General features: G+C 44.5%; 1 protein-coding gene across 1 annotated transcript in view; it reads right to left on the bottom strand.

Moving 5' to 3' along the window:
- Positions 1–773: 773 nt before the first annotated feature.
- The window catches only part of T265_01113 (hypothetical protein), a gene marked incomplete at both ends in the record, with an annotated part of 75,029 nt that continues 61,960 nt past the window's right edge, over positions 774–13,842 (bottom strand). Inside the window, 5 exons of the mRNA XM_009165074.1 lie at positions 774–2,346; positions 6,891–7,041; positions 10,012–10,184; positions 11,723–11,838; positions 12,250–12,622. Coding sequence (XP_009163338.1) covers positions 904–2,346; positions 6,891–7,041; positions 10,012–10,184; positions 11,723–11,838; positions 12,250–12,622 — 2,256 coding nt within the window. The remainder of the gene's footprint in view (positions 2,347–6,890; positions 7,042–10,011; positions 10,185–11,722; positions 11,839–12,249; positions 12,623–13,842) is intronic.

The following is a 13,842-nucleotide window of genomic DNA, read 5'->3' as shown; positions in this document are numbered from 1 at the left end:
CTGCATTGAATTGTGTCAAAAAAATGGAGTTTCCTCAGTTCTTCTGTCTCGGTGTTCGTCTACAGTGTCAGGAATCTGTTGAGGATGCAACTGACTTTTTGACGCTGTGCTTTTGTGAAATAGATAGCCCTTATCTCGTTTGAATTCAACTGACTGATCACTGTTCAGTGGTTATGGCTTTCACTCAAACAGCCATTTTACTTTACTTCTGGAATTCACCGCAATATGCAAGTCTTTGTATGAATATACCTTAATGCGCGTGTGAACACCGGTCCGACGGGGTTTGTGGTAGGCCGCAACTATGAACGGGCATCGACCCAAGCGCGAGGGTAGTTGTAGATTCAAAAATTTTTCACTAGATGACTGTCGCCTGGTTGGCATGAAAAGCATCATACATCGGGTACTGCACAGATTGCGCTCTGTACCAGCATTACGGAATGGTCGGGACTCCTATACAGGGGTGAAATAAGACCATACGGAGATATAGAAGGGTTCACGGGAGCTAAAAGGTAGCTTCTCAGGACAGCGTGAGTCCTGCGGCGCTGCGGCGCGTGGACTATGAAGCGAATTTCAACAATCGAATCTGGCTGGACGCCCGATAGTTAGCAAAATTTTTGGGAAATTAATAAATACTTCAGCGGTTGTCATGACAACAGAAAATACAATCAGAGCATATAAGAAAACAAGTCTAACTGGAAGTTACGCATAAGCATGGGTATGGACCTCATAGAAATGATGCTGAGTCGTGTCTATTGAGCTCAATGCCTGAAGAGCGGAAGAGAGGTTTCTGGAGAATATGTCAGGTAAATTGCTCACTTACATCCTATTCAGAAGGAGTAGAAAGCATAAGTCATGGTATTCTAATGTGATGGAAAAGTACAACATACTGGCGTTTCAAGATGATCACAATGCCATGGTGGTTTTACTTTGTTTTAGTTCATCCTGTTCAGACTCGGCGAAGTAATTATCTCCGTCGACATCCTCATCAATGCTAGTACCGATCAAATTGCTGCTTCGTATGGTCTGATTGCGTCGCATGATGGCCAAAGCTGCACCAGAACGTCGTTTTCCGGGCAGGTTTGACGTAATCCTCGAGATGGTCGGCTTCTGTCTCGTGTAGGCTGTGGTCAAACTCTGAAGAGCATCGTCCTTCCCAGAAACCGAGTCAGCTGCATATGAGGAAGGGGCTGCAGACGGTAATTTGAGTGGACCGGAATGTAACTGGTTTCGCCACCAGTTCTTGACATCCTCACAGAATTTTACAGGAGACTGGTTTTCCGCGGTCGAAGAATCCCCCCATGGTTTGCTTGGTACCATCACAGTTAGATCAGCACGCGCGCTGGCGACATTGGCACCCAATTGCGATTTCGCACCTTCGTCAATGCTCACTTTTTGACGCTTGCGCTCTTCAGTCTGTGACCTGGATGAGGCAGTATCAAATGTGGTCGCCGAAGGTGATAAAGTTTCCCAGTCTTCTGTCAAGTTTACAACTTCGTTTTCCGCTTTAACGTTGGAACAAGTGTAAACCAGTTGTAACTCACTCGGTTCGTTGCTGTCTTCCACAACATCAGGAAGGTGTGCAACCCTAGAATAGCCGGGAACACTGCGGCGAGATTTAGTGATTTGTACCTTTTTATCTGAGTTAGTTTTAGACCGACGTCCATCACTGATCATGGTATCCTCATCACTCAAATTCGTGTAATGTTGTTCGGTGATGTAGTTTTCAGTTGTCGATTTGTTGGAGCTGGCTAAAGCCTTGTCATCAGCCTGATCCACTCTTGCCAAAGCACCTTTATTTTCGCACGTATCAACAAACGTGGGAACCAGAGTATGTCTGCCTGGTTTCCCCAAAGTGTTGATTTTGGCCGAGCGTCCGCCAGCTAAGGAGTTTGGGATAAGTGCTGAGGCTTTGAAGTGACTATTGGGTTGTTTTTCTGTAGTGACCTGAGGTGTTGCCAGGGGCTGTGGAGGAATAGCATATTCTCCCAGGGGCTCCATATCAAGTTCACCCTCCTCTGCCTCTAACAAGGCCAAACATTCGTCCTTGTTGGTGCTTACAGATTTCCGTAGCCGCCTTCCCGAATGTTGCAAGTTTGCAGTCGGAGTTAGCATAGGGGCATTTATCATGTGGGCACGTTCGTTGCTGGCTCCAAAGGGTTGCTCCATGGCACGGCTGCTTTCTCGACGGGCTTTCAGTGTATTGGATATCACGGACGCCTTTTTCCCTGTCGGGGTCATTTGTTGGACACGTTGCGAAACGCCATCGGTACCATCAGTCTCATCCACGCTCAAGCTCATTTGGCGGTCTGCGGCTTGATGCATTTTGAAGTTAAGGTGTCCATGTTTCTACAGTAAGGAAGTCGAACAGAATATCAGGAAAACCTTGCAAACTTCTTTTTACTCCAACGATTGCACTAAATGGGTTTGGCATAAAGATGTCATGAATATGACGTACGGTAACAAACGAAAAATAAAGGAAACGAAAAAGTTTTGTGGAGTTGGGGAACAGTTCTTCGCTTTGCTTGCAATTAAATTCGATCGGCCGTACCGGCTCATGGGAAGAGAGATGACAAGTGAAGCCAAGCGTGTTTCGGTGAATCATCCTGGAGTTTGTTTTTCACCCTGGTCCGCAAGTTAGCTTGAAGATGCCTATCTAGCTAACCAGAAAACCCTTGAAGCCAAACCGTGCTCAATTGTTGATTCGGTCAGGATCTTGATAGGTAGTGAGGTTACATGTACGTGGCAATAGCTGGGATGATTTTGAAATGAAACTTGGCGTTCGCCAAATACACTTCCTTTCAAACACATCTGGTTTTGAACGAGAGACTCAGATGGACACCAGCTGAATCTCTCGTTAGAAACCACATTTGTGTACAAAAGGGTGTATTCCGCAAACTCCTTACAATTTTGGTTGACAGAACCTCGCAGACTGTATCTAACTGTTGAGCCCTACGAATGCTGAACCCGGTCGTAGGCTGTCAAAGAGAAATCAGCAACCTTATAAGTAGCTTCCTTCAAGAAAGCAGATGGTGGTGATGTGTTGGAATATTGGTAGTTCGGATGTGTTGCTTGGCGGTTGACAGGCCTCTGTCCATCGAGCTTGGCAACCGACTTGCTGACATTTCGTCACCATTCGAGGAGACATCATCGGTGCACTGTTGAGTGCGTGGTTCCTCCCTCCATGCTTGTGCTTATATAGCTTGCAAATAGTAGCTATAAGTTATAACCTGATTGGCCATTGATAATCATCTCACCTAAAGTGTGGTTGGTCCAACCTTGATATGTGTTGCACCGTAATCAGTATTGCTTGCGTCCGAATACTGCGCTGGTTGGTCCGTCCGGGGTCTCTATTGCGTCAGGGCCCACCTTCGTGTTGTTTGATTGGTAGACGGTGTACTTCGTTTTACTTAGCATCTGTCTGCCTTTATCCTGATCGGCTAATTCTCGGCTTGCGGTTTAATGTTTTGAGCCCTCTGTGAGTCTCGTTTGGTTCTCGGCTCTGGTGATCCTATTAACTCGGATGTCTTTTTATTTTAGTTTTCCTAACGGTGTAATTGACCTCTTCAACGATTCATTTTCGCAGCCCTAATCTACTCAAAATCAATAGGTGAGTTCCATTAATTGGCCGATTCCAAAGATTTACCTGTGTGGCAGATAAACGATCGGTATTCTGTCTTCAGACAATACGATGGCTTATTCCTCCAGGATGTTATTGCCTGAATAGAGTACCACATGAGTGAACCCGCAACGTGTTTCAACAATTTGCAGTATTTTGTTATCATTCTATCATTAATGCAAGTTGCTAGATCAATCGTCACTCAGCACTAGTCGGCGAGGTCTCTTTCAACCAGTCTTCATATGCTTGCTAATTCAATCCCTTCTATTCTACTCATACCGGGAAGCTTGGTGAATACACATCAGTCGTTGTGGTGTAGTCTTCAATTTGAATCCACAGGAAGATGCGGGGCATCTTCCTGCCACTACCGAGTTTTTAACCACCGCTCGAGATTCATCTACATTTCCTGAGTTTCTTCTCGCATGCCCATCGATTTGAGTGCGAAGCGTGTTCTTTTAAGATCCAAATTGGTCCGACATTCGGTCAGCTTTTGTGCATAATACTTTTATTCGGCCAAACATTAACGAAGCCGACAAGTTTAAAATTGCACTGGTATCAGTTGGCTTATAGTTTTCCACCAGTTTGACGTGTCGTGCAGTACAAAAGTTGACTGTCGTTCCACACGGGATTCGGCATGAGGATTTAAGCTATAGAGGTAATGGTAAAATCCATCATCCAATCCCGAACGATCTGAACGTATTAGCCCCGTAGATTTATGTCATGTGTGCCGCATACGTGATAAGAATGATAAGAGTAGCTAGCACATAAGAAGGCCATCCACATGGCCTTTTAGGGAAGAAAACCATGACTCCGAAAGCCAGTACTTAAAATTCAATTTAGAGTAAGTCCATTGCACAGCCCAGCTTTCTCTCACCCGTATATTTATTTGTTGATATTCCCGGTTGGAATGAAGCTGGCACCACCTCTTTGACTGAACCTTCTAAGACGATGTAGTGCTGTTCCCGGGTTTCAACACTTAAATATCTTCCTCGAGGCCAAGGCAGACCAGCTGCCCGCACTCACTTGTGCATTACCTCTGACAGACCGACAATTCAAGAAGCTGTGACAGGACTGGTTCGGGAGTTTAGGCGCTCAAACTTCCAATACTACATGTTCAAACAAGAAATGCAGTGAACGAACGTGATGACTGAACTCGTAAACTGTAGTAGTCATCTTGACGCCAGAATACCTCAAAGAAATCTCTTTGTGCAGTATACAGCAATCAGAAGGTATTCAGTTTTCTTTTGGTAGTGACATGCCGCACATCACAAACCTAAAATGCCCTTTCATTTGTTCGAATATTTGCCTATCAGAAAATATTGTTATTGCTAGGTTAGCTACACCACAACTCCGCTCGCCGTCGCTGCTTTTATCCATATATTATACACTACTCATAAGTAGCGTGCTGGAAACCGATGATGCAAATACCGCATACCAGTATCCTCAATGCAGTTCGTTTGGTTTCCAATAGTTTCTGGATACTGGAGAATGCGCTTTCCGTGAACCTCTGTCATAGAAACAACGCTTTTCTGAAAGGCAGGGCTTTGGGTGTTCAGCTTGACTTGCTTTTTCAGCCATGGACGATAAGGGACCAAGAATAGTGTCGGGGATGGCGGTGGGAGTGCACAGATGAACTTAAGACCGTCACCGGTTTGTTCAGCTTGATATACAATGAACGCATCAAACAACCGTTTAAATAAGTGTTTCACTGCACACACTGCCTTAATAATTCGTTAATGTAACATAACCTGCTAATTTACAGCTTTCTCCCGCCCCGATCCTGACACCCACATTTTTTGCGTTGACTGATTCTGACTGGGACTCAGTCGGTCCCAGTATTTCCCTGGATCTCTGCCGCCCATGATCAACAATCCATAGTAAGTTCAGCGCAGTGTCAACCAATCCTGAAGGCTAAAAGGTCTCCTCTAAACGAACAATCTTCAAGCATGCATAGAATATATCTGGCAGGTCGAATCACTGTCAGTCAGCTGCCCTCTTGACGCCTTGCCACATGCTATGCACCATACTTCTGCAGTGAAGACACGATGATCCCACTATACTTGCAATGCTTCATGGACGCCGACAACCGAATTCAGGTATTTGTTTTCTGTTTTTAGCAAACAGTAATTCAGTTTTAGGCATAAACTCCTTGTCGTACTGTACACCATCATTCATCGACGAGCTGCTAGCACGCCACTGCTATGGATGATTACATTGAAGGAAGACAGGACGGTATGTTGCAGTTCCATTCTTCACTTCAATATCAACGCAACCGACAGAAACTAGACGGAGGAAAATTCAGAAATCGCCCCACAACCAACAATGCTATACGGCAGTGATTACGTATAATCTTGCTGATTTGTAAGTTTGGAAGAAAAGAAGAGAGGACAGCCATTACAAACAAACACGTGCTGACAATTGACAGAGTTAGGTAAGCACGACGGGGACTTCAGGAGAAAACTAGTCCGCTGGACACTGCCACGAGCTAGCGCAATTTACTGAGTCCAAAGGACAGAATTTCTCACCCAAATGTTGTCTACTTCTACTGAGCCAACCATTTTGGATTCAGCTGAGCTGCTTACATGTATGACCATGGTAGTCGTGGATCTGTTTCGTTATATACAGCACACGTTTTCTCTAAGGAAGATTGAGTGCGGTCAAGAGAAGTTCAGCGCAATTCACTTTGACGGCACTCGATGTTGTTGTGTAGGACAAGCAGTGTTGGTGCAAGCGTGAAGTACTAAACAACGGCAACTGTAAGACTTTATTCACACTATCTAAACGACTAACCTGAAAAATATGTGACCCCTCTACCGGAACCACAGAGAGTACGCCATCCAAATTTTGATGACTGTCGTTTTCGACGAAACTTTATGAGGACTTAATGCAAACAGTGCCTCGGCACTGAAGAAGACAAAACCTTCACATCATCGACTACAACCTGTAGAGCACCACAAAAGTTGTTCCCGTTCAACCTCTAACCGGTAAACAGTTTCCGATGAAAAAATTGGCCCTAATTATGGTTCTACGGGTTGTCAAAGTGGACTAACCACTACACCAGTTTCTGTAAGATGGAAATTTTCCCGCGTGCAAAGTATGTGTGCGATTGTCTCCGCTTTACGAACTAAATGGAAAAGAACATAATGGGGTGCTATGTTGGATGATGGTGGTGCATCCTCTCGGTAGCCCAAATCCTTAGCAAACGTGAAACACCTTCATCGGGTACTTTCGACAAGAAAGAACTAGAGAGCGAGAGCGAAACATTTGCACTCACCTGCCGGTTTCGGAAAATACATCGCTCGATCCAGGCCGCAATCGTCTGGCGTGCAACTTCTTCTTCAATGGCATACTCCAACTCTTCCCGAGCGATTAGTTCTTCCAGCTGCAACGTTTTTGTGATATCCACGGTCCGATAGGCAAGGACCCTAAAAATGGGGTTGCATCAGGTTTGGTTGGTGTTGAAAATAGTTGGTAATGCCGGGGTAAAACGAAATCCAGAGTAAGACTACATAACCATATAGCAAAAGATGCCACGCGAATCATGATTAATACACCTTAATAATACAACCTCAAGTAATAGTGACTGTTTCGTCTGCACCACTGATCCTACTGCCTCATTTTCAAGATAAAAGTAGTTCATTCTTGTTTCACCCAACGAACAACTATCGTCTGGATGCCCCCATAAAAAAATTGGATAAAGAGACACACGTTAATTTTACTGTCTCTGTGGGACCATATTAGCCGGACCACCTGAGTGAGTGGTTTGGTTTCAAATTCCGAAACCTGCACGTCATGTGCTTGGGATGTACATTCCACGGCACAACCCTATGAAAAACTGGAATCAACTGAGCAAGTTATTATGAGTTGACTGGATCTGGCGTGCGTAAGACCGAAACTCCCGATGGCAGGGGTTGAGGGCGTTGGCGTGGTCGTTGTTGTTGAGCCTGATTTTTCTGTTGCTGCGGTTCGCACTGCCGCCTCCATTAGGATCAACGGTATGTCTATTACAAGAATTCCAATCTGGTTTAGCAGTGAGTTCAGCTTTGTTGACTGTGCACACAGATTTTTCTATCCGCCATAGGTTTCGTGTGTGTGCACCGGACACGTACTTCAGATTGCCTGCGGGTTTCATCCATATAGCGTGTGTGCTCATCGCCACAGCAGATTCCGTATGTACAAGTCACTTGATGGTGTGAGGTGTTGCCCCAATGTTTTGTCATTTTTGGAGATATTCTGAAAATCCAATTCCGGTGAGACCATGCCAGTTTTCCCGGTGCTACTTTTTCCGTATAACATCCGCACCTCCCAAGTTTTGCCATGCTCCGCTACGGTTGATAGCCTTCCCGACGAATGAGATAGGACTGTCATTCTCCCCTGGTGTATTTGTCACTGCTGAGTTCTTCGTCGGAACAGATCTAGTTTACTCTGTTCATTGCAACAACCGTTTGGATTCTAACTGATTAGGACGAGGGTAAGGCTACACATAGACCGGAATGGTTTGGCAAAAAACTGCGCTTCGGTGAATCATACAAAACAGCCTAAGAATAGGAGTGTGAACTGAGTACTAAAATAAAGTTGCAAATAGAGCTGCGCCATTAAAAAAACACAATGATCGCATCAAACGGTCACCAATACAAAGCTACCGAATACTCAAAATGTGTCAGTGTCTCAAACTCAGGACGTCACAGAACACTGTTCGCCATAATTCGTTAGCTCATGGCTACTATATCTGCCTTTTTGTTCAGTGTGCTTGTAGCTGAAAGTTGTTCGCAGTCGATATCTGATGATGATAACATTCTGCTTCACCTGTAATTCAAATGCGTTGTGAATGCAATTTTCTGCGCCACCCTCCAAGACGATCCTCACAAACTACGCAGAAAATTGTATCATTTTCATGACTCATTGTATTGTGTTACTGCCAAACGAATGCTCCGCGAACACAAACATCCAAGCACGTTGCTCGTTTCCAGATATCGCGACCACAATGTCTGCACCATTTCCAAACGGAAAAGTGATTGAAAAGAAAACCAAAGGAGACATGGAAAACAAATAATCAGTAAAAGTGTTGGAGGATGAAGCTAAAAATTCATCTCAGGGTGCATCAGAATTTCTAGAATTCAACGGGCGACATCCCTCATGATCATCTCAGCGCTTTAATACAACCAGACAGTTACTTCCCTGTAAAGTGTGTTTGACACCCGTAATTAAGAGTTATGATTATCGTACAAAATCAAAAATTCAGATTTTTTATAGAAGAACAAGATGATTTCCTTAGGAAAGTTGAAGAAAGCTGAATCAGTCAGAACCATCTCAGTCCGATGAAAAATCAAGGAAACGCACAAATATCGCCCTGGTCGGAGGGCGGTGAAAACAGGATGGGTATTGCGAATGACAGTATAAACATCCGCTTTTTACTTGCTCAATTTTTTACAGCCTCACTTGAATTGACACCAGTGTGTTGGTTACGAAAATTCTTCGCCGATGTACCGATAAAAGTGAGATATTGGGGGGTAGTGTTACCCATCAGTTTCTACCCCAAAAACAGCTGGGAGAAATTTCATTGGCAAAGACGTTACCCTGATTAAAAGCTCAACGGAAGGGGGAAACAGCATCAAGCGTTGAGTGTGTGGAAATATCACTTGGGAACAATCAACAGAAATGTCATAGATGCAGAAACACATTTAAAAGAAAGCCGAACAAATGCTCAGTTATTGAGAAAATCACTGCCTTCCTCACTTTTTATATCTATTTTGATGGAGACCACCAATAAAAAGTCATGTTTGGCTTTCTTCAAAGGAGGAAGGTTGTGTAGTAGTGCACCCGCTATTGAATTCGGCTACTATTGAATTACAACTTGGTGAAGTAAGGATACACATGAGAGCGTTCCCCGATCCTTTGGTTGTCTGTCACATTCTTCGGATTAATGAAGTCAGTTACGACCCACGGAAGACGTTCACTTGCACAAGAATCATACAAAGGGTGTCCTTTTCGCGTGCATTTGGGCTAGTCAGTCCAACAAAGAAGCTGCCGTTCGCCTCAGAACACACAATCCAAACAACCAACAAAGACCCAAGTGGCACAATACAATGGAAATGTTTTTATTTGCCTTGTCTACACAATGCTTGAACGCTTGCTTTAGGTATCCTGCTAGAGATCAGTATATACTGCCTGTTCTTTTCACATTCCATGTAATTCATCATTATGTCATTCAAACGTTTAGGTCACACGAATCTCTTACCTTTGTCCACGTCTTTTTTTGATGCTACAGCATATCAATCCTGGATAAACTACGCACTATGACTTCTTGTTTTATCGGCGAAGTGGATAAAGAGAATCAGTTTCCTTAAAATAATGGACCATACATAAAATGGGACATAGAAACGAAAGTGACTTACATGAGCACATCATGGAAGCTGACATCTTTTTCTCGTCCACCTCGGAGCGTCTCGACTTCGTAACACATTTCCTTGAAGAGCTGCTGATCTTTTTTCTTGGACAAGTCAAACCCCACGCGCTCCCGAGGGATTAGCCGCAAGAGGAATCGTACGTAGGAAGCTTTGATCACACCCTGATCAGAATTGGTAATATAGGCAGGTTTTGCAGCCACAAATATGATAGGTCAAAACCAGGCTAGGAAATTCGAACCAGTCGTATGTCGTGGGACCAGATTAGACAATTTAACTGGAACACTAAACTAAACAAGAAACTAACAGGACTTTTTCTAACCAGATCATCCGTTACCCAACATTACAGGTCCACGCGGAGGATGAAATTCCGAAAGGATTGTCTGGGCAAAACTTCACCTGGATATCGAAAGTCTGTAAAAGAGATATGTTTTGTTCAACTGACCATCAGATTACTTAGGGCCCTCTCAATGCTGGTCAACAAAATCGTCAGTTCAGAGTCACTCACTAATATTGCTGGGTACTGAGAAGCCCATCCCATCTACTGTGCACTTTGGTGAAGAAGCTTAGCTGTGTATCTACAATGAGATGCCGCGGAGCCTTGACGTGAGTACTGTTTGCTTGCTTCATGGGATTACCTACCACATATTCTAGATTCTACCTCAACTCTAACCAAGGTTGATGCCGCAGTGCAAATGTTCAGCGGGTTGGTTATTATTGACAAAACAGTCAAAAACATTCCATAATATTTTCATACTAAGTCTTCCCAACTTGTAAACAAGCTATTCGGGAATAAAAGCACCAAAGATAATACACTCAGTTGCAAATTAACGGGCAACTCAACTGGATCACAGCTGAATCCGTCGTTCATGTGTTGCACAAAGGCCCGCTCATGTTTCAGCTGATAGGCTGCTGAGAAGCTGCCGGAATTTCTGAGTACTGTGTTCCGTGAAAAGATAACTCAAAACAAGCTGTAGGCCTCCCGCTGAGTAGTCGTCATCTGTGGAGCTAGTCATGGAATGAAAATGTGGGACAGTAAGGATGAATGGTACCATGCTGATTCGGCCACCCGTTCAACTTTCGACGGGAAGGTTGCTACTGCTATTATTAGTATTCGAGGGAGTCACGGAGTCATGCGCCACTGGTGATGAGAACAATATGGCTCAGCTGTAGCACCCTTTCGGTGCCTAGCCGCCAGGCCACCCGAAGGAAGCACGAAGGCCAAGATACTGCGAGGTTGCCCAAGCAGGAGTAGTTGGAATGCAGAGGTCAGGTTCGAATCACGGACCTTCCGGTCAGTAAGTTCGCGCCTAAACCACTGAGATGAGGGAGGACTTGGCTTTGCCTAACAACCTGAGTTGGCCTCATGCGACAAATTCCGGAATTAACACAAACGGCATGCACTGGACAGTGAAGTAAATAAGCATGGAACGCCCCTTAGCTGGTGTTTCACGAATGGTCGTAAGCACTGAGTTCAGTGAGGCACAGACCGCAAACTAAACAAAATATTGTCTGCAGAATAAAGTGATTGTGTTATTTCTTGCCATGGCAGGGTTGACGATTTAACTGCTCATCCAATCATATTTACAATCTGATCGAAAACAGTGTGTTGTGCACACGTAAGAATGCCACCCACTCACACAAGCAAGCAAGCACCAGCATACGCACATGCACACATATTACACAAAATTCACCAACTAACCTTTCGATTCACGTCAATGACATTCCAGGCCAGCTGGAAATTACGAATGTCATTATAGCTCATGATGGCATCCTCATCGTTCGAATAGAACAGTGAGAAGTTTTCCATGATAATGGCTGTGAAGCAAGCGAAGGGGGTGGTGGTAATTAAATCATGTCCTCGGCAATGACAAACTAATCCAGAAAAATTGATAGGAATGCTCTTTTCTAAAGGGTAAACATCTTGGAGTATCAGTCAGTACTCATTACTTAAGCAATTCATCTAACGGTACATCACTATCCCGCGATTCTGCGAATTGTGTGCCCTCCCCTAACCGACAGCAATATACTCAGCAGAACTAAGCCATTGTGTGTGTGTTTTATCCAGACACATAATGGAATCAGGCTTTCTGGCTCCAGAAAACCATTGGGAAAATGCTACGACGGTAAATGTCCGAGATTTACCAACAAGACTACCACCGTCAATCCCTATACCGCGTTGGAGGATAACGCAAGGTGTCAGGGGAAAAATCCGAGAAAATAACTTACCAACTAGTACGTTCAACATGACGTATGTGATGATCACATAGAACGAACAAAAGTAGATAAGCGCAGCCCGGAAATTCCCACAGTCTGTCTCCCAGAAGTTGGGACGCATTCGGCAAAACGGTGGTTGGATCATACAGTCGTGCATGATTTTGTTCCAATCCTCGCCTGTGACAATTCGCGTAAGCAGGGCGGTGGCGCGGAATGCATTGTGGAAGTTTGCGTGCCTTCCTAAATTGTCTCCGTATTTGACAGAGCCAAAAAGTGTCACCCCAGCCAGCGCATAGACAATCATCAGAAGAAACATGCTAGTGATGATAAATAGCGATTTGTACATCGACATAATGACTGTCAACATGAGCATCTTCAGGGTAACCTGTACAACACCAGAAAGAGTAAATCAGGAACCGCAAAATAAATAAATGAATAAGAAGATTGTGGGTGATGCAGTTAAAATATAGTTTCCATGCAACCCCCCTTGAAATAAACGTACGATGCATGTGGAGCTGGTTTGAGTCTCCTGTTAATACTGATCGAGTTAGTAGCCAGTGGGTAGAGGGCTGTTAGGTTCCCGCTAGTTGTTGCAACGCTGCCAGCATATTCATTCCGATTGGCATTGACCAGTCAGGAGTTCATATTTAATTTTTTTGCCCGAGTTGTAAAGTACTAACAGGGCTGATTGGCACGCAGACATCTAGTGGCTTGGAAGCTGTGCACCAAATTGCTGGTCGTTGGCAGTTAAAAATTTGGAATGCACTTCACTAGAGGGAAGATGAGGATATTCTCGCACCTGAGCAACCTGGATGACTCAGCTTGAGTGGACTGGGTCGCACGAAAAGATGCGGAAGCAGTGAGATTCGAATCTGACGTCGGCTCTCCACTGTTTGTGATTTCCGGGGCGCGCAAGATGCAAATATGTCACCTGGTCACTGCGGAGCTTCTAACGTAAGGAGAAGGTACCAAAATCACCTACTCAAGTCCTTTTCGGACAATGAGTCTTCTGAGGTTACCTTTCACTGAAGGTCACTGAAAGATGCCAACTGCTCTGCTTGTTGGACTGCACAACCAACTACATATAAGCATTGGATCTCGAGCAACACTCAACAACTGGTGGATCTGGAATTCCTCCTACATGAAAGTGCAGTACAAGTCAGCGAAGTATTGGACATCAGGTAAACGTAGAGTCTACATGGATCAAGAAAATCGGTGGGCAAAGGAAGCTGAAGAGATGGAAAAAGCGAGAAATCCTGCGAACGTGCGGAAACTATCCTAACTAATACCCGCGGCGGGCCTCAGAAAGGCATCTGACGAACGAAACAACCAGCGATAAAGATGGTTCACTCCTCCCTGAAGAAAGCGCCTAAATCGCTGGGCTGAAGACTTCTACCAATAAATTAACTGTCACCTACAGTTGTTCAGTCGGAGTCTTAACCAACAACAGTGCGAAGGCTTTACAGATGCACGAAAATCTTTTCTCCTCCAAGCGCCACCGAATCACTGATCCTGAAATACTTTCACCCGCTCTGTTAAAGGATGGAGATGACAACCTCTATCGGTGCTTGTCTTTGTTATTTACCTCTATCCGGGTTAGAGTAA

The sequence above is a fragment of the Opisthorchis viverrini genome (genome assembly GCF_000715545.1).
Source record: "Opisthorchis viverrini unplaced genomic scaffold opera_v5_12, whole genome shotgun sequence".
Lineage (NCBI taxonomy): Eukaryota > Metazoa > Platyhelminthes > Trematoda > Opisthorchiida > Opisthorchiidae > Opisthorchis > Opisthorchis viverrini.
The sequence above is the reverse complement of the archived record's forward strand: the minus strand, read 5'-3'. Positions and strand labels throughout refer to the sequence as shown.